The sequence below is a fragment of the Anser brachyrhynchus genome, assembly GCF_964034855.1.
Source record: "Anser brachyrhynchus genome assembly, chromosome: 22".
NCBI lineage: Eukaryota > Metazoa > Chordata > Aves > Anseriformes > Anatidae > Anser > Anser brachyrhynchus.
The window spans coordinates 2,754,024-2,779,958 of record NC_137715.1 but is presented as its reverse complement, the minus strand read 5'-3'; the positions used below and the strand labels follow the sequence as shown (position 1 = coordinate 2,779,958).

Sequence of the window (25,935 nt, the reverse complement as noted above, 5' to 3'; positions counted from 1 at the left end):
AATAAAATAGGCATCCGCTTCCTAAGAGGATTCAGCACTGGAACACGGCTTTTCCTTCCAAATTGGATGGGCTCGGGAAGAGAAGGCAGAACAACAACAACAAAAGCTCCAACACGCACCAGCGCTGGCAGCTGCACGGTGGAGAGAAAAAAAATAAATTGAAAAAAAAAAAAAAACCAACTCTGGAGAGGTGACTGCTTTATTTAGCGCGCTCTGCATCTTACACAACTTCTCTTCCCCCCCCCCCTCACATCAGGCATAAACTGGCAATTAAAAAAAAAAACAAAAACCAAAAAGCTGCCCCAAACCCCAGCCCCGCGCCGGGGATGCGCAGCCCGTGCTGGGGGGAGCCGCTCGCCCTTCCCGGCCGGGCGCACCGGGGGAAAAAGAAATAAAGCCAAAGGCTGCCAGGAGCGAGGCCCCGCGGCCCCTGCGAGCGGTCGGCTCGAACTCAACCAACAACTCCGGTTTCCATAGGAAAGGCCTACTCGGAAAAAAAGCTCATAAATATGTACCTCTGTTTTATCCGTCTCTTTTGTCGAAGTCTCACGGAAACGGGCACCGCAGCGCCCTGCGGGGGGAGGAAACCCACGGGGACGCTTCCCCAACAAAAATATTTACGCTCAGCCCAAGGGTGGGGGAACGCCGGCGGCCCCTCGAGCCGCTGCCCGCCCCACAGGCGGCCTCCTGGAGCCTCCCCACCACAACCGGCGTTGGTTTTGTTTTCAAACTTTAATTCTTTCAGTGTTTTGGAAGTCCCGAACGACACAGAATACATATTTTTAAGTGAGGTGTTCTCTTCGGCTCTCGAGAATCTAAAAAAACCCAAAAAAACAAAAAAAACACTTCCCACTGCAACTTTAGGGCAGGAGAGGTACAAAACCCAAAGAGACCCTTCACGAAAGCCAATTTTCTAAGGCTACTGTCAGAAGAGAAGTGCCCCAGAGCCACGGCAGGGGGGGAGACGCGGCCGGGGTCGGAAACTCAACGTGGAATCAAGCGAGGAAGGGGCCGGCGGGCGCTGCGTGGGAAGGAAGCGGTGTGGGGAAGGCTGAGTAGAAGCCAGTGCCACGTCCTGGCTGTCCACAGCCAAGACAACTGAGCCCAGTGTCCCTGCAGTGATATATTTCCATTTATTTATTCCTTTTTTTTTATAAAGGGGATTGAAAACATCGCTTTGGGAAGCAGGCTCTCCCTCAGCCCTACCTGCCCCCCGCTTCTCCCTCCGAGCAGCCCAGCTTGCGAATTTTCTTTATTTCGTTCCTCCACTGCGGCTGGTTTGTCCCATTCCTCCTTTTTTCCAACAGCTCCCCCCCCCCCCCCCACCGCTGGCTCAGGGCAGAAAGCTCACCGTGGTTTTTTTTTTTATCACTACCCAAGCACGAGAGGTTTTTCCAGCGCGCCCCCCGAGCCGGGAGCACAGTACGTGGCGGGGCGCCGCAGCGAGGAACGCAACGGGGAGCGGGGCAGCAGCTGAGCGCGGCCCAGCCCTCGCTCCGGCCCAAATCCTGTCGCTAACGGGCGCGAGGCGAGGCAGGGAGAGGCGACGGCAGAGGGCAGGGATCAGTAGGGAACCCCTCGGCCCCGTCCCCCGCGCGGAGGCACTCGGCTCGGCCCGCGGTAAGCCTTCCCGTAGGGCGCAGCCTGGGTCGGGGCACCCCAGGCGTGGCCGGTTCCTGCCCCGCTGGCGGCGGCCGTCCCCGCGCCCAGCTCGCCGTAGTTTTGGATTTTGGCCTCCGGGTGCACCAGCGTGTTGTTGCTCCCCTCGGTTTTGGCGAAGGACTGCCCGACCGAGTGTATGGCTACGGGGACTCGTGCGAAGCGGAGGTCCTGGTCCCCTGGGAACTGGACGGAGCCCGTGCCCTGGTAACTGCTCGTCTCCCCGAGGTGGCTCACGGAGCCCAAGAAGGTCCTGCTTTTCCCCAGAGGCTGGGCAGAGGGTTCCAGCAGCGTCTGGCCAGAGTTCAGCTCCTCGGCCCCGAATCCCCCCTCGGAGCCCTCGGCGCCGTAAGTCCTGGACGAGTGGGACCTGACGTAGTCCGCGGACCTGGAGGCCTGGTGCTCGTGCGCCGCGTGGCTCTGCGACTCTGCCTCTTGCTGGGAAAAAAGCTGCAGCAGAGCAGCCGTCACGGCTGGGTTCAGCTCCGGCGCTGCGCTGGAGAGGTCTCCTTCGGAGAGAGGCGGCGGCGGCGGCGGTCCGGGGGGCTCGGGGGGCCTCTTCTCTGGTGGGAGAATGCGAGGAGGACATGCTGTGGAAGGGTTACTCCTTTTAAACACCGTCTTAAAAAGCACGCGAGCAGATATAAATACATTTCTACCAAAACAAACATAAGAGCAAAGAGCCCTACCACGCCAGCCCGCTCTGCAGGAGGCGCTGGAAGAGAGGCGGAGGATTTTAGGGGCTGGCGCTCGCTGCAAGCCCAGCGCACACGTCCGTAAACGGCTCCCCCGCGCTCCCACCTACTCAGCAGCAGCTGCCCTAACACCTGGGCACCCGCAGAGGGAATTCCTGCTCCCGGATCAAAGGCTAAGGCGGGGAGGGAGACAGATGTGAGCCACAGACAGCCCGTGCTCCGTGGAAGCAGGGCCTCCTGTCCACAGGGACACCGGTGGCACGCTCGCTGGCAGCCGGGTGCCTGACTGCGTGCCACCGTGCTGGTAAAGGGTTTAGAACAAAACCCAGCCCAAAAAACAGCCCCAATTCCAGCCCCGACCCCGTCCCACGCCCCGGTACCAGCTCCTGACTGCGCCCACACTGATGGGAAGGGGACAGCTACCCCCGGCTGCGTCCCCGGCCGTGTCCCCTCTCTGCCTCCGGGGCTCCTTACCAGGGGCTTCCCGGCTTTGCCTGTTCCCCGACCCTTTTAAGAGGTATTAAGGAATACTTCTCCAGCGTTCAGCCCCAAACAATCTCAACCCCCAACCGTTTGCGTAGCACAGACTGCCCTGCCACACGCGAAAGCCCGTCCCCTTTCCCCCCCTCCCCGCTCAGACCCGAAGCAACAAGCACTGCTGGATCCAAAGGATCCCTCCTGGCATGAACAAAAGCACCCTCCTAGCACGCCCCCACCACGATCCTGCTGCTTCGCCTTCCTGAGCCGGCAGGAGAACAAAGCAGCCGGGTGAGGCGCTGCCAGGAGCCCAGAGCAGAGCTCGGGCCCTATCCTGCTGAGGCAGCCGCCCCGCAGGACGCTCGCCCCGGTCCTGAGCCCTGCACTGCCTGCGTCTCACTCACCACCAGGATCGGCTACGTGGTGATTAAAGCTATTACTGGCGATGACGTAAGAGGCCACGAACGCCTGACTCGAATCAGATCCTCAAATCATTTGCAAAAAGTGGTTATTAAAAAGGTCAAACTTTATTGTGAAAACCAGTAGTCTTCCAGGACCACCCCTCCACCCGTATCCGTCAGTCCACTTTAAAACTAGATTGTATTTAAATCCAGAAAACAATCTTCAGGTAATTTTAAAGCCAAGCTGATTTGGGGACAGCATAGCATTTTAAAATAATTATAAACAGAGAACAATGTTATTTAATTGAATCTGCTCTACAATAACCTAATTATCTTCCAGTACTAGGGCAAAAAAAAAAAAAAAAAAAGCACGATCACAACTGGCTTGTGGTGGGCGGGTGTGTTGAAGGCACGAGAACACAGCACGTTCAGCTACATTGCAGAGGAGTTGTGTATCGGGCCAAAAGAGGCTCCCTGGAGAGTCTGAGACATACTCAGGAGGCGCTTCTAGAATTTGGTGAGGTCGTCACAGGATGTTGCTAATAATTCAAAAAATCAACAGAAAAAAAAAAAAAGACATGGAGACATTTACACTCACCTCTGAAAAGGAAATCCAAGAGATCACTGATACAGTAGGTCTTTAAACATGCCTCTTACTCGCTCTACAAGAACCAGCCGTGCGGCTCAACCTCAGAAGTTGCTGAATTTCAGTGCTCGTAAAAGTCAGACTAGGGCGTACGGACCAGGCACGCTGAAGCCGGACGCACAGTTTGTGTGCAGAACTGCTACTAGCCTTCCGTTTCAGCACTCTCCAATATTTCAGTTCTCATGATATTTACAATCCTCTCTGCGCTTTTTTTTTTGTTTGTTTCTTGAGTGGGCAGGCAAGTAGGAAGGGGACGGTGAAAAAATTGTTGGGGTAAATAAGACGGGGAAATCTGCGCAGCTGCAGATCCAACGCCCTGTGCAAAAAGCCCTACCTGCGTGTGTAAGCCCAGTGTGAAATAACAGCAACTAATGACAAGGTGCAGACTAGCAGCTGCTAGGAGTATCAGAGGAAGAACTGACCCGCCACAAGTTCCCCCTTTCATTTTGTTTTTTTTTTTAGGGAAAAAGCAAAGCCTTTAATCTTCACTGACCCACTCACAGTGGAGTATTATGGGTTTTCGTGTTTTGGAGACCTGAAGCAGACTGGTAAGCGTGTGTTTTGGCTCTCTGCAGTTGTTAAAAACCTCCTGAACAGTCCTGTGCTTACCGCAGGGAGTGGGTCAGTGGCTTTCTTTGGAAATCTAGTGCTTGACCACCACATCCTAGCCCCCAGCTCCTCCCACCCTCACCCCCCTGCCCCGCTCCACGAGCCTCCCTCTGACACAACTCTCCAAACACCTCGGTTCCTCCCGGGCAGTCAAACTATAGGCACTCGTATGGAAGGCTCTAATTGTTCAAACAAGTGAATGGCATCCCAGATGCACAGGCTACGGCCGTGAGTATTTACCTGTACTTTCCTCCGGGTGCATTGTAGGGGTTTTCCTTGGCCCCCGCTGCTCGCTGCTTTTCTCCCCGTTGCTCTCCTCCAGGGTTATAACAGGCTCCTGGCTCTTCATCAGCTGGCTGAGCAGAACGGCCAGCACGTTCTGCATATCTCCCTGAGCACCGGCTGCTTCTGGAGTCACCTGCTCCTCCAGTGGCTGGGCCTCCGTGGGTGGCTCTTCTATGGCTTCCTCTGCTGCCGCCGCCGCCTGAGACTCCTGCTGCTGCGTGGTGGCTTCCGTCAGAGCGTTGATGGACTGGTTGAGAGCCTCCAGCTGCTGCTGCATCTCCGGGTTCGAGTGTACATTTAACAGCTGGGCCATCTGGGGGACGCTCAGATCAGTCTGGCTCTGCAGCAAGTTCAGTAGGACAGCCAGCTCGCTCTGATTCAGCTGCTGGGTGATGTCTCCGAGGCCTGCAGGAAGCACAAGAAGCATCACAGAAAGGTCAGGGGAAGCTACGTCTCACCAGTCAGTAAGCGTGGCACTGCACCAGCCAACACCTTCTCCGTGGGCCTGGGGAAGGCGTGGAATCCTCCTTCCGGAGCCCGTGAGACTGTTTGCTCAGATTTCCCCATCAGCTTGCCCCCCCCCAGCCTGCGATCAGCTCAGAACAGCACTGCAGCAGCACCCCGTGGCACCGCTCACACACTGCACTCACCCACGGCTGCAGCTCTGCTCTGTTAGGAAGAGGGAGGCTTTGCCACCGCCCGCCCAAACCTATCAGAACCACGCACGGCTGCTTGTTAAAATCAGCTCAGCCAAACCTGCCCCCCCGCGGGGCCGTTAACTAACCGAGGTCGTCCCAAAAATCACAGCAACTACACCCCTGCTCGTGGCAGCGAGCCTGAGATGCGTGATGGAGACCTGAGCCCGTTTCAGTGGCGATCAGAGCAGCAAGCGAGAGCAGTCAGCGCCTCCCGAGGCCCCTGCAGCGCCCCGTGGCCCAGGAGCGCTCCCTCCTGCACTAGAAAGCAGGTTTCCTGGGACGGGGCTAAGCTGCTATTTGGGATGGAAGATGGGTGTGTTCCGCTGATGCGGCCAAATAAATTAGGTCAAGCTGAAAGCAATTCCTCATGAAAAGCTGGCCTGGGATCAGAGGGCTCCATCCTGACCTGTGAGTTTGTGTGAAATGCCTCCTTTAAACGGCATCGCCTCCCTCTGCGCCACGCAGGACCAGAGCCCTCTGAGTGGCACGGGTGGCCCTTTCACACTGACCTTGCAAGCCAAGCTCCTTGGCAAGCACGGTGCGCTGGTTTGGTTTTAGAAGCTTAAAATTAATCTTCCCGTGCAAATTCGGCTTCCCTTACTGGTACACGACCGATGCCCTGACACTCGCTCCTCTCTCTGTTAACCCAAGCAGCACCTTTTGTCCATCTGCCATGTTTCAGCGAACACATGGGTTGTGCATTCCCTCGAGCAAGAACTGTCTTCCTTGCTACTTGTCTGTTCAACATTTGACACAAAGGAATCCTCAGCCCGCATATGGGTTTTCCTCAGGCTTCCAGAGAACAATCGGAATGGTCTGGGCAGCTCTGCGTATCTCTACATTCCCGGGAATCAACATACCTCCCCCCTCCAACTATTTTTGGGACACCAGAAGGTTGAATGCATTTTGGTACAGTGCACAAGTCCCTGTCCTGGGAGTCTTTAAGACCAGAGGATCTTTTCTCTAAGGAATAACGCTCAATAATATACGTTTTTGCCCACCAACCCCTAGTCTGTTATCTCCCATGCCTAATCTTTATATAATTTGATCAGCAGGATCAAACTCCAGTTCATTTGCACGCTCTTTAGATGGCTGCTCCTGCCAGCCTGTTATCTGTTACTTTGCTGGCCGAAGCAACTCCAGGATTCCTCGCATTATTCTTTGTTAAAGCGTGCTTAGGAGCCGATAATATAACTCTGACTTCTGAAGACCAGCCAGAATGCTCCGTAGCCAACAGTTTTCACAGCAGACAAAAAAAAACAGGAAGATTCTGGAATGCCCCTTGTGTAGAAATGCAGGTGAAAGAATCAGACTGGCATGAAGAGACTCAAGCACCCCACATCCAGGGGAAACTGCAGACAGAGGGAAGGCAACATATCAAGAGGAGCCCTTCACAGGCCAGACGAGGCACTGACCTACTGCATCTCCAACGCCAGACTCTGTTTTGAGCTGGGCAGGCTGTGAGTGCACAGGACTGCTGTTGTTTTTGACAGTGTCTGTGCTTGTAACAGAGGTAGTTTCTTTCCGAGAAACTTTTGATAACGGTGGCTCCTCCACTGCAATCCCGCTCTGCCGCTGCCGCCGTCGCTTCTTGCTCCACAGCTCGTGGCAGTCCTGCCAGTGGGGAAGGCTGGAAGAGAACAAGACTTGGCAGGTAAGGAACGTGGCACCAAAATAAAAAAACAAACCACATCTGAAGACCACAGAAAATTATTAGTGCCGTCAGAGAAGCACGGATGTTCCTGTAACTGCAGCTCTACTATTAAACCCAGAAGGGGTGAGCTCTAGAACCAGGAAAGGCAGCTCAATTTCCTGTGAATCACATAAGCTGCACCGAGGTCGCACTCCTGAATGGACTGGGTTCGCTACAGTACACACACACCCATCACGAGCAAACTTACACCCAGCTTTGTGAGCACAGTGGCTTTAGAAAGCAACTCATTTTAACAACTCTGAAGGAAGGGGAACCTCAGAAGCTGCTTGCTGTACTCGCATGCAAAGTAGCGAGAGCAGAATTTTACAGTCTGCCTAACTGGGGTGGGAGAAAAGAGCCGCAAACAGCGGCTGCTGAGCAGTGTTCGCTCTTCTAGCCAACTAACAAGCCGTATGAACAAGGCCTGGATAAACACGGCCTGGCCAGTCCTCGATGGCACAGAGGACAGGGGTTTACTACGTGCTGCTCTCATATCTCCCAAGTTTTAGAGCACCTTACGAGCATTACGTTGAGCTTTATAAAACCAGCCCCAGTTCCAAGCAAAAATGAAGAGACGACAAGGGCTATCTGCTCAGCCATATCCACATCCAGGGGCAGAGCTGAGAAACAAATCCAGAAATCCTAACTTAATTCTAACGGAAAAAAAAAAAGGCCAAGTCAGTGACTCCTTCCCAAAACTCAGCAGAGCCCACCACCGGGGAGGATGCCAGCTGGAACTTACTCTGGAGGTGCCATTTTGCTCAGGTCAACGTCCTTCAGGAAGTCACTCTGCAGGGCCTGTTCTGCTGTGCAGCGCTTGCCAGGGTCTAGCGTCAGCATGTGGTCCAGCAGGTCGAGAGCAGACGAAGGAATGCTGCACAGAGTTGGAAACACGGCTGAGTTAAGGGGCTGTTCTGAACCGGGGGAGCTGCCAGCTTTCAGAGAGCCACCTCACGCCCAGGAGAAGTCTGTACAGTCAGATTTTATTACTAAGGGATGCACAGCTCAAAGACATCACGACAGGAAACAGATCCGCAATATTTTTAGTCTAATTTTTCCCATTTAAGAGCAGCCCTGCCACAAGTCCCACAAGCTTATCACGCAATTATCCTCTCCCCCCAGAGAGCACATCTCTGAAGTCACACAGCCTCAGCACCGGGAGGATGCCACACTGCCAGGCGTGCCTTTCAGATACAGACCGACAAGGCAAGACCCAGCTCGAAGTGTCCCACGTGCGCAGAGGCAGGGATTCCCTCTGGAAAGCACGTGTGGCAGATCAGCTATTTAGTGGACAGTGAGCCCCTTCCAGCCTTCCACAGGCGGGAGAAGCCCTCATGGCTGCCTGAGGACACAGGAGAAGCATGGGAAGCACCGCTCCACCCTGCCAGGTACACTGCAGCCGAGGGATGGATCTGTCCCACAAGGTAACAGGCGGCCGTAACCCCCACGCGGCCGCTTATCCTCTCCTCAGTGGAAACTTACAAGGAGAACTCCTCACGCAGGCGCCTTCGGTATTGCTTCTTGGGTTTCATAGTGTTGAAGTAGGGCAACTTGATGACATCTGGCCACACTGCTGGACAGGGGCTCCCACAGAGGCGGCTGAGAAGCAGAAAAGCAGAGTAAAATCAGCAGGTGAGACGCACCAAGAAGCAGAAGTGTCACTGAATCAAGTGAAGACATTTCCTTTCTAAGCAGCTCAGCATACCGACAGCATAGGTAAACAGCTGGTTAAAAAGATGGAATCAGGAAGAGGAAAAATGCTTACCTGAGTTTATAAGCCATCCAACAAAATGAATTTTCAGTGTGAGATGTAATTTAAGGTCATGATTTTTGCGCTCAGCTAACTACAGCAAAGTTTACTGAGGGTGCATATATTAGTGGCCACACACTTGATAGTAGGTATGGACACCTAGATGCTTAACTATTCACATTTGCAGTTACAGTCATTTACTGATCCTATTTTGCAGGCAGATTAAAGAAAGAGGACTCTTATAATACAGCGACTATGTGCATGAGCAGTTTCTGCAGTACCTCTTCTCATAGGCATGCATGTGCAATGCTTTACCTGATTAATTCAAGCTGAGCCAGTTCCAGATTGGCTTGAAAAATAGGCTTCTTTGTAAACAGTTCCCCGAGGATACAGCTGGAAAGAGGAAAAGCAAGAGGTCACGACAGCAAACCCTTGGGATGATCGTTTGAACACTGCAGCATTTCTGTTCAGCAGCAGGTTTGCCTAAAGAGAATTATTTGCATCGGGGCTTGTAGTTGAGGACTGACAAACTAACCTACGTGTACAGTCACCAATTCCACGCAGCTGGGAAATAACACTCACTAGTCTGGTTAACACGTCACGGGCTTCACGCTAACTCTTTGCAGGGAAAGTAGGATGTGCCAATAGCTCAGTAAGGAAAACAGACAGGCATCTTTTTCCTCCAGGTTCAGCCCAATTACCCTTCCAACTTCACCGCCACAATTTGGGGGATATCTGTGGGCCCAAATATCCTCAGCTGCCAGGAGCCTGCTGTTTGTCATGGCCAAGCACAGAATACAGACACAGAATGCACACACAACGCTTGTACAGCTGGAAGGGAAAGAAAAGGAGAGGGGACAGCTCTGGCTCAGTCAGTCCTCAACATCTACCCTGAAGCCTTCTGGTAGGAATGACAATCAGTGCCAAATATAGCAGCAGACTGATAGCGGCACCTGTCTGCTGGCGCTGGGCTGACCCCACTCATTTGGCACAGGGACTGGGAATAGCAACGGGACTTCATGGCCAAAGTTTCCAGAAGTAATTAGGAGGGCCTGCCTTTTACAATGCCTTTGTTGTTTGCGTACTAAGCTCCACTAAAAGTTTACCCGTGTATATCACAATGGGATGCACACACTTCAGGAAATCCAGTCCCACTTCTAAATGTTGAATCCTCAAGATTTTGGTTCCGAATCACTTGGAAGAGTTTTTATCTTTGCAGCTGAACTGCCCAAAGATAGCTTTAGTTAGGTGACAGCCACCTATTTACTTAAAGCACAGAATTTTGGAAGTACTCCTATATTATTCCAGCTAGGCAGAGAGTGCTGTCACAGATATTTTCAGAGATTAGCACAAGTCAGCGGCTACCTTCCATCAGAACTACTCCATTCACATGATGTTCCCAGCCCAAAGAGGACAGAAGATACAAACCAGGCACTTACCCACAGCTCCACACATCTATGGCCGGCGTGTAACGCTCCTCACCTAGCAGCAATTCTGGAGGTCGATACCATAACGTAATGACTTTATTTGTGTATGGACGGCTGGAATGGAAACACAAATGTAAATTGACATCAAGAACCATAAAATCCTTACAAAGGGTAATTATTAATTCCAAAGCATGGAGTTAGGCACGTAAGTAGAAGCAGTGGGCCTTCAAGTGCCTCGACTTTCACAGCACCTGAGTTAAATAGAGCTGCTGAGACATTGCAGCTTTTATAATCTTGCCTAAACGCACCAGACAGCGGGTTGTAGGCATTCAAGACTGAAAAATCCTGACCTGCAAGAGGCAGCAGCATGCTGCCGCAACTGAATAGTGACCGACCTCAACAGCTCACAGCAAAATGTGGTCCACGGCAGGCAGAGATGTTTCAGTTCCTCATGGGTGCGTCTGTCTAATGGGAGGCTATTAATACCAGCCAGGAAGATTTTCTCCTGACAGCTGGAACTGCAGTACACCACTTACACCACGCTGGAAACCATTTCTCAGGCAATGCCAGGACTTCCAAGTGAGGGGACTATGTGGGTATCAAGAACAAAGGAACTCATCCCACCTAGGTAAGTCATTTCCCTTCTCCTTTACCCCCCAGCCTCACCTCTCCTCCGAGCTGTAGAGTCGGGCGAGTCCAAAATCTGCAAGTTTGATTTGCCCACTGAAAGACAAAAACATTCACTGGTTTGAACTGAGCTGGGCTCACGTGCTGCAAGCAGTAAAAGGGAAGGAAATCCCTCCATGCAGCAGAAAGGCCTAGTCAAGCAGCGCTTGCAGCAATTACTTCTGGCTCTATCAGTCTTAGTTTTTCAGACCCCATTTAATGCTTAAAAGAAATAAAGTACTAATTCAGTCCTATTTCTCTCACCATCCCCACAGACCAATGTCTCAGAAGCTTCTATATGACAACCAGACCTGTGGATGCCGTTATGTGCAGTATCATTCTCACAGGTTCAAAGTTTTCTTAAGGGTATCCAGACAACAACTTGATAATTAACAGCAAATGAATAACTGTAATGTATTCTGCAACGAACCATGTTACTGCCAAACACTATCTGGAGAAGAAAGAATTCAGGGAGAGCTGCTGCTTTTGACCTTAACCCTCAATGGTTTCCCGGCATACCAGCACTTCCAATAAATGGTATTTCTGCCAAAATGCCATGGAGACCAAGGGCAGAGGGAGATCCAATTTAAGCTAACACAAAAAGTTAACTACAAGAAGCTGCCAAAGAGCAGAGGGTCTCATGTGGAGAGACTGCTACTGACAGCACATTACACAGAAGGCTCTTAGGGCTGTTCCCCCTTGCAGAAGGAGCTGTGTTCCCAGCCAGCTGCAGCACCCAGGAAAGCTAACACTTAATTTCAATCGTCTGTCACGCTGCTGGTGGAAACACGCAGGACTTTATTCTTACAGGGGTTCAACACCTCCTATTCCTAAGCTTACTCAAGGTGAAGACAACCACTGAGTGCTTTCAGCTGAACCCATGGAGAACGCAGGGAAAGGAACTTGGAAAGAACTGTGTCGACTGCCAGCTTACCTGTTGTTCAGTAAGATGTTGGAGCACTTAATATCCCGGTGAAGGAAATTCTTTTTGTGACAGTAATCCAGACCTTCCATTAACTGTTTCATGAAAGACTTGATATGGTCCTCTGAGAAATGTACCAAGCCAGATTCTAGCAGCCCCATTAGGTCATGGTCCATGTACTCAAACACAAGGTAAAAGGCACCTGGTAAAATAAAGAGGAATAATTAAGACAAGAGAGGAGAGACCAAGGAAGAAAAAAGAATGAAAGTACATTCAGTTGTTGAAACATTCTTTTCTTTGTGTGTTCAAGCTGAACATCTGAAATCTGAATGTCCAAATTCTGAACAAATCAGTTACCTTCGAAACAGTCACATTTATCCAGCCATTTTTTATTTTAAAAAGTTACTTTTTTGAAGACTACTGCTATGCATGCCTTAAACTGGTGTTTCTGTTGTCCCCTTCTCTCATGATGGGGAAGTCCACAAAGAAACCAAAGCAGGTGGGATGCTGTTGCGCCATTCTTCCACAGTGGCAGAGGACAGAAAGCTTTCCCCTGTTGGCGAGTTTGTCAGCACTAATCAGTGTTAAGTGACCCCATATAGGCTTTTTTTTCCCTCTAAAATTGCTTCTTTGACTCTATAGGAAAAAATGCAATGCATCCTTTTAAGCCTGCGTCTACCTCTGCACTGCGACAATGCACAGTAACCAGAATCTATCCTCTGATGTAAGGCCAAATCTGGACACCAAACTTGCTGGAAACGCGCACTGAGGAGGAATGCAACAGCAACGAAACCTACAAACATCGGGATTTTTAGTTTCACACTAACAAATGAAGTTGCAACACCTCTTAGGCTAATTGAAGCCACACCCTGCAGCGAATACTACCTTTGTCCTTCTTGAAATCCAGTGCATCTTGTTTGTCCGTGACAATTTCCTTCATGTTAACAACACTGCGATGGATCAGCTGCCGAAGAATTTTGATCTCGCGGATGGCTGTGATGGGGAAGCCTTCCTTTTCATTGTCCAGTCGCACCTTCTTGAGAGCCACCAATTCACCTGCCAGAACAAGGCAGCGTTAAAGCCTCCGCACACATCCCCGCTAACAACTCGGGGTTTCCAGCAGGGCGTTGAACATAGCTACAGGCACAGCCAACGTCCACTCAGACACAGCGGAGCTGCTTTAGCTACCACCCCACTATTTTTTGCTAGCACTGCTCTGTCAAAAGTTATCACACCAACACAAGGCAGATGACACCAGGGCTCCTCTTAGTTTGCTTTAGCAGAAAAATCAGACAGGTGAACTTAAATTACCCCAGAAGCAGCTCCAGTCCCTTTCACAAGCTCTGCTCCAATAAAACCCGATAGGGGCAGGGCTTCAGTTGGCATCTGTGGCTGCCATGGTTGTGCCTACCACGACCATTTGACCACACGCCACGTTGTGCACACTGGATACACAATTCCAGGAGCAGAGAGGGCAGCTGGGCACTCAGCAGCATTTCAGAGCCTGAAATGACCTTTACCTGTATCCTTGTCCTTGGCCTTGTACACCTGCCCATACGTCCCTTCTCCAATAATCCCGATGATATCAAACTTGTCCACGCAACGCTTCCCCCAGTCGCTTTCTGTCTGCCTCCTTTCCCCGTATCGAGGACAACAGATTCTGAAAGAGGCAAGAGGACTGTTAGACAGCTGAGTGCTCCACCTCACCCCTCAAACACCCCCATTCAACCGTTTGGGGCTATGCCCTAAAAAACAACAGCAGGATTTGTCTGTGCTCTCATATGCCAGGAGCGTACATTTAAGAGTTTAACGAATTATGCTACGTGATCTCAGCTACTCCAGATCCAGGCGCTGTCATACAGGGAGATAATCCTACTCCAGAGACTGAGGCACCCCAGCCAGAACACTCTCGGTATCAGATCTTCCCGCTTCTGATACACACCTACCAGCTGCGCATTGCTAACAAGCAATGCATTTCTCCTCTTGAGGAAATAAGGAGCACAAAGCAGAGCGGAGAAGACGAGCAAAGTGGAGAGCACACCGCCCTAAATCCACAGGCTTTGAGATGGCAGAGCCACTTTGCTACAGCCTTCCTGGGGCATGCAGGTTACTACGCAGATTTCTACACAGATCTCATTACAGACTTTAAGAGAGTAGCTTGAAGAACCAAAGCCGTACCTTTATCTAACGAATATCAAAGAATTACATTACAGTAAGACAAAATTATTATTTGGAACTTTTCTTTTAAATAAACCCCAAATTTCCAGTGTTTATACGAAGTGCAGTTAGCACCGTGTACAAAAATTACCAAGGGAGCTCGCTGTCTCGACAGCTGCATAAATTTTGCTACCAAGGGAAGCCGTGGGTGCCCCGCACACAGTCAGCTCTTCTAGGAGTTTCAGTGTGCACCACAGCACTACCGTCAAGTTTTGGAAACCCAGGCTGACACCTCTGAAGAAATACAAAACCCAACAACCAGAAAGAGCTGAAAAAAGACAGGCAGCCTTACTTTGGTCTCTTCTTGAAGGGTTGCTGAGGTGGTGTGGCTGCCTTTGGTTCCGGGGAGTCAGGAGGAGATGGATCCCCCCCAGGGAGCTCTGGAGGGAGCGGGAGGTCCGTGAGTAAGTGTCGTGGTCTCTGCTCTCTATCTTTCTTCACAGGTTTTGGAGGAAGAATCTCTTTTGGACTAAACTCCGAAAAGTTAATACAATACAGGAATCAGACTTAACAGCCAATTAACAAACAAACAAACATTCTACTGTAGGACAAAAGCTCTCCATTGGAGAGCATAAAGCTAGGAGCCCACATTTAAGCGCCAAAATTAGCATAGCCAAGTATAAAACTGGAAAACAGCCTTAAATTTCACAATGATAAAAGTCAGGAAACGAGCGTTACATTTGAACGCACCGTCTTCGAATAAACACGCGGCTCTCCGCAGCTAGAACTTGCTCAATCTGCACAAATAACTGCTTCTTCTGAAGTTCCTGTCCAACCGCTCAGGTTAGCAGCCAGCACCCGCTCTCCGACCCTTACTTCCTCTATTTAGTCCGTTTCGCACTGAAATTCAATGCATGGCTTGGTAAGGATCGCTATAAATACAAACCCAGCACTACGTCTCTCCGTGAGTCTCTTAACTTCTTAGCAAGGACTGGCACACAGCTCTAACTTGGGCTGAGAAACCAGAACTTTTTTTTTTTTTGCAGTTAAATTATCAACGGCATCAGGAGCTCGTCCGTGTACATCTCTTGTGTATGCACACGGCAGGAAGAATTCCTAGGTCTGATTTGGCAGGAATTCTTCTACATGCAACTCTGTTTCACCAGGCAAAGAAAGACTGAGAGGTATGAGCAACCTTCCAAGGTTCATTTTTTTGGGTGGCCAGCGGGGGGTTTATCAGCATCAGCAGGTCTAGCGCTCATCAGCACAGACATCTCCGCTCAGATGAACACTCGGAAGTGGGTCGTTTGTCTGATTTTCCTCCTAGACACTGCCCAATTAACATGAAAAGCTCTTGTGAAATATAGTTAAGGTACAAGCGAGGCAAAGCAAGGCACCGAGGTACGTTCTGTAAAGGAACGGGGCAGCAATCATCCCCTGCTACACAAGTCACCGCGCAGCTGCAGAGCTCAGCACGAGCCACAGCAGCCAGGCCTCCAGAGGGAAACCTTCGCTGGCAGGCGCTGCTAGGAGGAAGAAAATCAAGAAACACCCGAGAAACAACAGGAGCAGGAGAGCTGTGTGCTCTGAAGCTCCCTCCCCGTTATCTGGGAGCGCTTAGCGTGCAGAACGGTGCGCAGGGAGCTGAACGGTGCCCAGGGAGGTCACCTCAAAGCAGAAGCCGTGGTGAAGCCCAGAGGAGGCTCCGCAGAGCAGCAGCCAGAAAGCCAGCTCGTCACGGCTCTCACACGGGTACTCGCAACGCTGACCTAGCGCCCAGCCTTACAGAAGTTCGCAGTGACAAGGCGGCAGCTCCTTATCTGACTTCGCGTTTAATCCGCTTCTAACAGGCAGCTGTTTGCTTCTGATACTATAAAAATACCTACTGGTACGCGCCAAGCTCAGGCCCTCCGGCCCTGCCGAGATCTCAGCCTCCTTTCCAGACTCACAAACACCGATGTCTTCAAAAGACTTCCTTGGGAAGGGCGCAGGTGTGCCCGTGGGCTCCAGCCACCAGCGGCCAGCCTCAGCTCCCTTCTCTCGCTCTCAGCCCCTTGCTGACGCCCTCTGTTAGCGGTTTACAGCCGCTCGTCTTAGAGCTACGAGGCGGCTGCTGGAACGTCAATTACCACCAGGACATTCGGGCTCCTCAGCAGGCATCGAGAAGGCTAAACGGGCGCTTCAGGGTTAGCCAAGCATAAAGATGACAAAGTCCAAAAGCCAGACCCTAACAAAGGCTCCCAGAAGCTACCTCCTGTCCTCCCCACCCCGAGATAGCACAGATGCCATCGGTCGGGTCTCTGTTTTTAACCGTTAGCGCCGTGAAGCCAGCCAGAGGTTCCCAAAGGTCTGTGCAAGCTAAGGGAGTTGGTGCAACGCCACAGACGATGTCTGTACCACCCGGTTCTTCTCTCTGCCCTCCTGCCGCCCCGCTTCCTCCTCGGGGAGGAAGGCGAGGGGTCCCGCGGCACAGCCCGAAGCTCACGGACAGGGAAGTCTCACGAGCTCGGCAGGCACCAGGGAAGGCTGGAGAGGCTGCGGAGCCTCTAATTGAAGGAGGCGCGCTTTGTGCTGGGATGCTTCAAAGCTTGTTTTTGGACCCTACACTTACCAGGGCCTCAGAGCAGAGGTGTTTTCCACTCCAAGCACGTGAAAACAAGAGGCTGCTCTACAAAGTTCTGCTCCTAAGAACGAAGCTGAGGAAGAGCGCACTTCTGCAGCGGTCGGTGCCATACGCGCCTGCCACCGGCCTCAGCAGATCAAGTGGAGTTTCCCCATCCTTTTACTGGGAAAAAGTCCCCGAATCCTTGCCCTAAGCTGACAGCCAGCCCTGCCATCGTTCACCCTCCCGAGTTCACGCCGACGGCGGGGACAAAGCACGCTTCCACAAACCTGAGCCACACCAGGGCAGGGAAAAGTCGCTCGAGGTGCGAGCGGCTGAGAATAAAACACGGAATTCGCAGAACCATTTCTGTGGCTGGAAGCAGGGGAACACAGCAGCAGGATCCTGCTGAGGCATGCATTTGAGTTGAAAAAGTCTGTAATCTATTAAAAGCTACTGCTCATCACAGGTGCGTTTAAATGAAATAGGTATTAGCTGAGCAGCATTAAACAGCCGAGGAAGGGCAACGTGAACAGGCACGAGTTTGACTTCTGCGTTGACAGCGGTGACAGCATTACCCTCATTTACACCAACACCAGGATGACCCATGAAAAATCAATGAAATTCATCAGAATATTTGTGTTCACTTACACCACGGGGTAATTAAAGCAAATCTTAACTGTCACGTAACATCCTCCTTGTTAAAATCATACAGCACTGACAAACGAGACACCCAATACATCTTCAGCAGTGGCTGGAGAGACAGAAGTTGTTAGGAGAACCACAGGCCGAGCAGAAAAATATCAGCAGCGACCTAGCGGTATCAGAAACACCACATACTCACAGCTACAAAAGAAAAAAAATGCTCTTTTCTACTTCCACTTCAGGTGTTCAGTAGGGTTCCCCTCCTCTCCTGCGTGTTACAGCTGTGAGCGTTACAGCTTAAGAGCTGAGCTCAAGAGACTAGCCCTCAGGCACTAATATATATATATATTTATATATATATATATAAATAAAAGACAAAAAAGCTGAAGGTAGGTGCACTTTTTCAGTTTTCAAACAAGCCATGCCTCCTCAGTGATTAATAAATACATCACTGCTCGGATAACTGAGAGTTACGCTGAACCAATGCCATTTCTTTACCTGTGGGCACTGCGTGTTCAACGAATTTGGGAGAGGCACAGCCCTGGTTCGTGCTCCTACACCGGAGCTGTCAGCTCCTTCCTAAGTACAGGTTTTAGGCAAGTCAAGTGAAAAAGCAGTTTCAAAGCAAGCCTGTGCAAATGGCTGCAACACAACGGGGCGTGTAATTCCAGATCTGCGTTTTCACTATGAAAAATATAAACAAAGGGTCACAGAATTTTTGCTAGCCAGCATGAAAACAGAAGCCAAGCCTCTCTTCCTCACCGTGACCGTACGTAACTACCTGCACAGGATGACAAAAGGCTCCACAGAGAGCTGACGAGCCAGAAGCGGGACCAGCCCAGCAGCAAGGCACTTTTACAAGCAGCTCAGTCTTCAAGGGACTCTGCGGGACGAGCTAGCGACTGTCAGCCCACCCCGAAGAACCACGAACCTGTCTGCTCGCAAACACAACGAGGACACTGCGACCTTACCTATCCAAGTCATCTTCCCCAACTAAAATAGGGGGGAGCGGAAGCGGAGGCAACGTTGAAGTTTTCAGGTGTGGGATAGCAGCCGTCACAGACACTTGCGGTTTCGTAGCGACTTGGACAGAGGACTGGGAGTTCACCTGAGAGGATAAAGTAGACGTCCTTGGGTGGGAAGAAGATGGCAAAGACGTTGGGACCGAAGTAGGGACCTGAACAGGAGTCTGTTGGGATGGTGGCAAAGGCGGGACCGCAGGTGACGGAGGCAAAGGTGGCAACGGTGGAGTTGGAGGTGGCGGCGTGGTTGTCGGCAGAGGCGGAGGAGGTGATTTTATGGAAGGTAGCGGGGGCGGGATCTCCTTCTCTGCCGTGTCCGTCTCTTTTGGAGACCGAAGGTCCTCTGCTGCTGCTGCTACAGGCTTTGAGTCTTTTGTTCCCGGCTGTTTTGAATCTCTGACTGGAGCAGGATGTTTCCTCTCCGAGTTCTCCTCTGCCTTGATTTTTGTCGTCTCCGCAGGCGCTTTAGTCTCTGCGTTTGTACACGGTAAATTAACTAGCTCTGTATCTGAAGAAGATTTTTCAGATTTAACAGTTTTGGTGACCTTTTTGGATTCTGTTCCAGACTCCTTAAGTTCGGCTAAGCTGTTCTCCTTCCTAGACAGGAAAACCGGTGAGCCCTTCGCCTCCTTTCCGTCCACCTTCGCGGCAGCTGCCGCCGCTGCCGCTCGTTCCTTCTTCTTCCTGCTGAGCTCTGCCCCCAGGCTGGAGTTGAGCGGCAGCCTCGTGGGCGATATACTGGAATGGCGGCTGCGCGACCCAGACCTCTGCTTTTTGCTGTGAGATGAGTGTCTTGAATAGCCGGGACTTCGGCTTCGGGACTTCACAGACTTCCTGCGGACAGAACAGGGAGATAAATGAAAAAGCATCTCAGAGCCTCCGAGCTACTCACCGACAGCCACGGCTCCCTGAAAACACCGCCAAGTTATTTCCCAGTTCAGGCAGGCGTGGCAGGAGAGACCGAAGCTACCCAAACCAGCTCGTGAGCACGAGCTTCAGGTCACCGCGCAGCCTCCCAGCACCAAGCCTGCCCCTACAAACCACGCCGTTAAGGCGAGGGAAGGAGGAAGACTGGAGGAGCCCCCAGGTAAAGGCGAGATCGATGCACGTCCCCAACAGAAACCCGAGTCAAGGCTGTGAGCTGGCAGCGCACAAGTCTTCCGCAGTAATTACGTACAGCTTTAGAGGGAACAACAGATAAAATACGTGCCCTCATGGGAACGCCGCCTCAGGACACGTCTCACTTCAAGCTAATTTTCCCCCGGTTCTTTTACCACCACCAGAGCTTAGATTCGCATCCTGGGGTTCGGGAGAAGAAAACCCGAGAATTTTAATTGTTTGAGGGATGTTCAGAGGGTCTCAATCTTCGCCCACGATAAATGGGCTCTGAATTTGTTAATCTGTGCATGTGCAGAACGGAAAGCCCCACTGAAACCCCGGGTGGTGACAGCAGCCAGGCAGGAAGCGCCTCGCACCACCAGGGCACGCACAGCACGCGGGGCGAACCCCGTCAGGAGACGGCCGGAACCTCAAACCTGCTGAAGGCCGATTGGGAAACGAGATAAAAGTCAGATGGAACTGGGAACCGGTACTGCCGGCGTACACAGCAAAACTCCTGACGAGACGGAAGGGTTTCCTCCACCTCGGGAGGAACGAGGGTGTTGCAGGGTACGAGGCAGCAACCAAACCGCACGAGGGGCAGGCTTCGGTGGCCTGAGGAGTTGCAGTAGCCGGCAGGGAAGATTTGAGACCAGATTCTACGGATATTGTAAAAGGAACTCTGCTTAAAGTTGATTTTTACTCCATCATTTACTATTGGGAACGTGTCTAGCTCTGAAGGTACAGAATTCTCTTAAAGCACAGCTCCGCAGTAGCTGGAACTCCTCGAAGCACCCCGCTGCGGACAGGGGTCGGTACGGCAGGCGCTGGCTCACCCGGAACCGCACAGTTAACGACGAGGAGCGCTCCACAAACCAGCATTATCCTGAGATAACAAGTTTGGAAAGTAAGTGGGAAAACTGATTCGGCGCGATGCAAAGCTCCTTGCCAGGCACCAGCAGAGGTGCCTGCATGCCGCTGGCTGACCCGAACCCTGCTCCTTGGTGCCCTCGCCCCAAGCTGCGGCACGCGGGGCCCCCGGCGAGCGGTGGGCAGAGCACCAGCACCGTACGTGGTCCTTCACCAGCGATGGGAACGCTGCCTCAGGATCCCGACCTTTCCCAAGGCTTCTGCAGAACAAATTTAACTGTCTCGGGCCCAGCGTACCGCCCGGGCAGCGCCTCACCTGCCGCGTCCCAGCGCAGAGCTGCCAGGAGCTGCAGCTGCCCTTGGGTTGTCACTGTGCTCAAAGACACGGGCAGGCTAAAACGTTCCTGAGGGGCCCTGCAGGATGTCGCTGACCACAACCACAAGCGGTGCCGGGGGCAGCACTCCCCGTCCTGTTCTTTGGGGATAGGGTAGGAGGTGGCGGCACTCCGCTCCCTGCTCCCTCGCCCACCCACCCGACCCCCTACGGCCGCACCGACACAGCTGGGCACGGGGCCTCCCTCTGGACGAGATCGCCCTGCCCACCCGAAGGGAAACCTCTCCAGGAGCACGATTCCTACTGCGTTTGTCGCAGGACACCAGCGGGGCACGGGGCTGTGCCCCAGCACCACTGCCACCCCGGCACGGAGGTGGCTCCGCGCCTTTCCTGCAGCTCGCCCGCCGCCGTTTCACCTGGGCCCGCTCCTCGTCTCCCTCCCCCGCTCACCCTTTTTCTCCTCAGCTGCGTTACACAGAGCCGCTGTTCCTCGGCGCGTTTTCCAGCTTGGCGTTCGCGGCTTTGTTAGACCTGGGAAGGGGCACGGCGTCCAGAAGCTCCTTGGCTTCCCCAGCCCTACCGGAGGCACCGATCCCGCGGTTGTACAACAGACCCTGCCTCTTGCACCACCAGCAGCCCCGGCTGGGCTTGCTGCAGCGCAACGACACTTCCACAACACTTCTCGCGCCACTGCTGCGCGTTCCAGAAGAGCTACAGGGACACGGAAGGTGCACGAGGGCAGATTTTTGCTTTTCGAAGCCGCTTCCTGCCCTCCGGAACGATGTCCCCAAGGCTCCACCTGCAGCCACTCACGCGCCCCCTTCAACCCCCGCACCTCCCGGAGGTCTGCAGCTCCACTGCCCGCTGGAGTCACCAGGGATGGGCGGGTTCGGTCGCACGAGCAGATCTTCGTCCAGATAAACGGGGTTAAAAACCACCTCGTCGTCTCCCTAACGCCGGGAACCAGAAATACAAGACGCTAACCGTGACTGAGCGAGCATACAGTTGTCAGCGATGAGGAACCATTTAAAAACCCCAATTAAAAGAGCGTTAATTTCCCTGATACGATCCGAGTTAGGGCAGGCCTGGGAGGAGGGCGTGCTGGAAGCCTCCAGGCCTGGTGCCGTGCGAAGGAGCGGGGCGAGGAGCTGCTCGCAGAGCTGACCCCGGGCGAGCTGGCAGAGCACGCTGCCGCATCGATGGGCCGCCACACGACCCCCGGGCCCCACAGACACCCCCGTACTTCACTTGCCACGAGCTCTAACAGCACGGTGGGGAGCAACCCAGTACCCGGGAGGTCCGACCGCACGCCCCGCGCCCTACCTGCTCGACAGACGGGCAACCAGAAGCCGCCATCGGCTCCTGAACGCCCCGCGACCCCGAGGCACGCCGACCCCTGCCCGCCGCACCGACGCCTGGCTGCTGGGCTTGGTGACAGCACGACCCGCCTTCAGGTAGCTGACCCATCTGGAATTCCTTCCTCTGGTTCTAGCTGCGACGACAACGGCGGCTGCGAGGCACGGCAAGCCACATCCGACACCCTCCCGACCGACCGACCCATCCCCGTTCCTCCTAAACGGAGAGCGAGCTGTTCCGCGTGGCCGCCTGAAACGCAAACGTCACTTTTCTCCAACCGGCACAGCACTTCGCTTCGGTTTCCTAACGCTGCATTTTGGACGTGGAAATTAAACGCTAAAAAAAAATGAATATATATATATTTCCAGCCGGCAGAACTAAAGCAGTGCCCCAGAAAGGCCCGCGTTACCTCCCCGGAGGGCTCCGCTCACCGCCGGGTGCTCACGGCGTGCGCGCGCCACTGGAGGTGCTCCGATCGCTGCCACTGCCCCTCGGCTCCTGGAGCCGGCGTCTGACCACGACCACGTTGACCGACACGTGAGCTACAGCGCAGGGTTCGCCCACCATACGGAAAACGCATCAATTCCCTCCGTCCCTTCGCTAGGATTCACCTCAGGAGCGGTTTCCGAAGGCACAACCCGTCTGTCTTTGGGTGTGCCTAGAGAGAACGGACGGCACCGCGAGTTACCGGCCCAGAGCAGAGCCGGCGGGCACCGCCTGAAGGCGGGGATGCAAAAAACCCAGCACGGGCTGAGCATAAAGAGCGCGTAGCCTTGGGATCTCTTTTGGTTCGGGGTCCAGCGCTTTGTCAGGGAGTCAGAGCCACCCTTAAAACGTTTCCCACGTGAGTTTGTCAGCCCAGGGAGCAGCACAAGGTGCTGCTGAGTGCCTCCCACGACCGAGATCCAGGAGGGGCGCCGTGGTTTCCTCGGGACAGATTCAACTCGCCAGTTACGGAGCTCCGGGTTCACCTGGGACACCGAAACACCCAGGAAGGAGCCCCTTTTCCACACCCCTTCGGTTCCCACGGGGTTTTCTCCCCCGCGTGGGGCTGAACGCGGACGTTTAACAGGTGCCACAACGCAACCCCATCAGGAAGCACGCACGCGTTTCCTGCTCCCGTGCTCTCACCCCTCCAGAGGCATCAGCACACAACCTGCACGGGCAGGGCCACCAGGGCAAAAAAGCACCAGGGGCAGGGAGGAGACGGACACCGGCTGTCCCTCGGTGCCTCCCGGGGTGCACGCAACCAGCAAGGCAGGGGAGATAGCACCGAACCCCGGGCCGCTGACGCAGAGCCCGATTTCGTGCCACAGAACCGGAGCAGAGCAGGCAGATTTCACCAAACAGCTCCCGGGTGCCAGAGCCAACACGCCTCTTACAGAGGACAAAGCCCAGAGCTCACTCCCGCCACGCCACGTTGTATTCCTGAAGCAAGGAGAAGAGTTCTGGGGGGAAAGGCTCAGTTTGAAAGCCCTCCCCCAAGCTCTCCGGGACCTGCCGATCAGAGACGTGCCGGAGGCAGCCCCCCAGGCCCGGCTCCCGTTCGGAGCCGGGGATGCGGCGCAGCCAGCGCGGGGCAGCACGGTTCGAGGCTCTCACATTCCAGGTCACATCTTAATCGCCATGGAGCCGCCAGCAAAGCGCCGCGGCACCCGTGGTGACACAGGGAACTCGCTGAACACCATCTGCAGCTAGAAAAAAACGTTAGGCCGCGTACTTGTGCACGTAACGGGGAGATCAACGAACACCTGAAATAAAACAGTCGGCGCTGCCTTCAAGTAACAGTTCCCTTCTGCAGCAAACTGCTCTCTAAAGAAAAAAAGACAATTACGGTTAAGCCAAAATCAGCCGATTCCTACCCTTGCTCCCCGAATGCCCCAGTTTCAGAACGGGAGCAACCAGCTGCAGAGAAAAATAAAGTTTAGGCTGGAAAGATGGAGTTCGCACGGAGCCATCTAATTCGGGGGAAGAGAAACCCCCGAGTCAGTTCAGAAAGGGCAAACCCCGCTGGAAACAAAGCCGCCTCCTGAAGAGCCCGATCCGATTTCACAGCCGGCAAACAGAGGGAGGGATCCAGAGACAGGTGGAAGAGGTGAGGGCGTTCCCCCCCCTCCCCGGCCGAGCTCCGCCGGGGAGCGCCTCGTGCCCGGAGGAGCACAAAGCTGCCCACGAGGCCGCGCGCAGGGGGCCGCCTCCCTCCCCAGGGGACGGAATTCAACCCCCGAGCTCCCGGGTGCCCGCCGGGGAGGGCTTTCCTGAAGCCCCGCTCCGCAGGGCACCCTTCCACGGGGGTCACCGCCCCGCTACCACCCCACAGGGCACCCCCTTACCACAAAGGGGTCGCTCCCCCCGCGCCCGGAGCCAGCCCAGCCGCCCCCCGGCCACCCCGTCCCCGCTCCCCAGGCGGCGCGGAGGGCACGCACCTGGCGATGGGGCTTCGGCTGACGGAGCGCTTGGCGGCGAAGGGGCTGCTGGAGCGCCGGCGGCCGTAGGGGCTGGGCGACCTCCCGCCGTAGGAGCCGCTGCCTCGCTCGTAGCTAGAGGAGCGCCTCCTGTTGTAGGGGCTGACGGACCTCTGCCGGCGGCTGTAGGGGCTGGGCGAGCGGGCGTTGGACTGGTAGGCCACCGGCTCCTTGTAGGGCGGGCTGAGGGACGGCCGGCGCGACGAGCCGCCGGGGCTCTTGCGGTAGGGCTCGTAGGTGCTGGACGTGTGCGAGCGGGGCGGGCTGAGGTCGTACTCCTGGATGTAGGAGGCTCCCGAGGGGCTGTCGTCCAGCTTCGGGCTGTCCGACCATTTCCTGTGGGGGCTTCTGGATTTCCGCTTGGGGCTGTCGGCGGTTTTGTAGCTTTTGGGAGCCTCCCGCTTGCGGTGGCTCTTGCTGCGCTCCTTGTGGCTCGACTTGAGCTCCCGATCCTTCCTGGACTTCTCCTTGTGCGCCTTGCCCGAGCGGGACTCCTTGTTGCCGCTCTTGGACGACGGCGCCTTGGGGTGCTCCTCGCTTTCCAGGAGCCTCTTGGAGGACCCCGACACCCTGTCCTTGGTCGCCCCGGCCCTGCTGGAGGCCTCCAGGCTCTTCTCCAGCTTCCTCTCCCTCTCCGCCTGCTTGCTCTTCAGCAGCTCGCGGACCCGCTTGTGCTGGTGGTGCCGGTGCTTCTGCGCCCTCTCGCTCCTCTCCGCCTTCCTCTCCTCGTTCTCCCTGCGCTCCGCCTTGAGGCCCACATCGTCCGAGAAGGTGTCCGAGTCCGAGCTGATGTCGTCGTACTCCACCAGCGGCTTCAGCACGGCTCCCAGCGGGGCCGCCGCCGCCTCCTGCGCCGCCAGCGCCGGCGGCGCCTCCTTGGAGTGCCGGGACTTGTGCCGCTTGTGCCTGGAGGCCGCCCGGTGCCTCTCCTTGCTGCCGGAACCTCCTCCGCCGGGCCCGTGCTGCGAGGAGCCCCCGCCGCCGCCGTCCCTCTTGCCGCCGTGCCTCTCCGGGTTGGGCATCCCTCCCGGGGGTGGGGGGCAAGGGGGGGGGAGGGGGGGGAGGAGGCCGCCCCCGAACCCCCCCCCGGCAGCTCAAAGTCGCCCGGCGGCCGCTCCTCCGCGCACCATGCGCGGCCCCGGGCCCCCCGCTCGCGGCCCCGTCTGCGTGAGGGGAGAAGGGGGGGGAAGGGGGGGGGGGGCGGGGAAGGGCCCGGCCTCAGCGCCTCATCCGAGGAGGGCCCAGGCCCGGAGGGCGGCAGCGCCGCCGCCGCGGGGGAGCCCCGGGAAGGCGGGGCCCGGGCCCGCGCTGCCTCCGCTCACTCCACGCCTCGCCCTCGCCCCCCCCCCCACGGCCCGGCCCCGGCCCCCTCCCGTAGCACCGGCCCCGGCCCCGCCGCCCCCCGCTCACGGCCCAAAGCGAAACGGCTCCGGCGGAGGGGGCTGGGGGGGGAGTGGA

General features: G+C 54.7%; 1 protein-coding gene across 3 annotated transcripts; it reads right to left on the bottom strand.

Moving 5' to 3' along the window:
* Nucleotides 1-717: 717 nt before the first annotated feature.
* Nucleotides 718-25,639, bottom strand: CDK12 (cyclin dependent kinase 12). 3 transcript variants are annotated; one of them, XM_080565069.1, is made up of 14 exons: nucleotides 24,439-25,639; nucleotides 18,304-19,188; nucleotides 14,438-14,614; nucleotides 13,449-13,588; nucleotides 12,814-12,984; nucleotides 11,941-12,130; nucleotides 11,007-11,063; nucleotides 10,353-10,454; nucleotides 9,229-9,306; nucleotides 8,646-8,762; nucleotides 7,906-8,037; nucleotides 6,886-7,100; nucleotides 4,728-5,177; nucleotides 718-2,249 (listed from the first exon to the last, which is right to left on the bottom strand). In XM_080565069.1, exons 1-14 carry the CDS (start codon nucleotides 25,497-25,499, stop codon nucleotides 1,564-1,566), a joined length of 4,461 nt encoding a protein of 1,486 aa, XP_080421195.1. In that variant the 5' UTR covers nucleotides 25,500-25,639; the 3' UTR covers nucleotides 718-1,563. The 3 variants fall into 3 exon arrangements, with proteins under 3 accessions (XP_080421195.1, XP_080421196.1, XP_080421197.1); XM_080565070.1 differs by having other exon boundaries at nucleotides 1,423-2,222; XM_080565071.1 differs by lacking the exon at nucleotides 718-2,249 and adding an exon at nucleotides 3,340-3,771.
* Nucleotides 25,640-25,935: the final 296 nt, after the last annotated feature.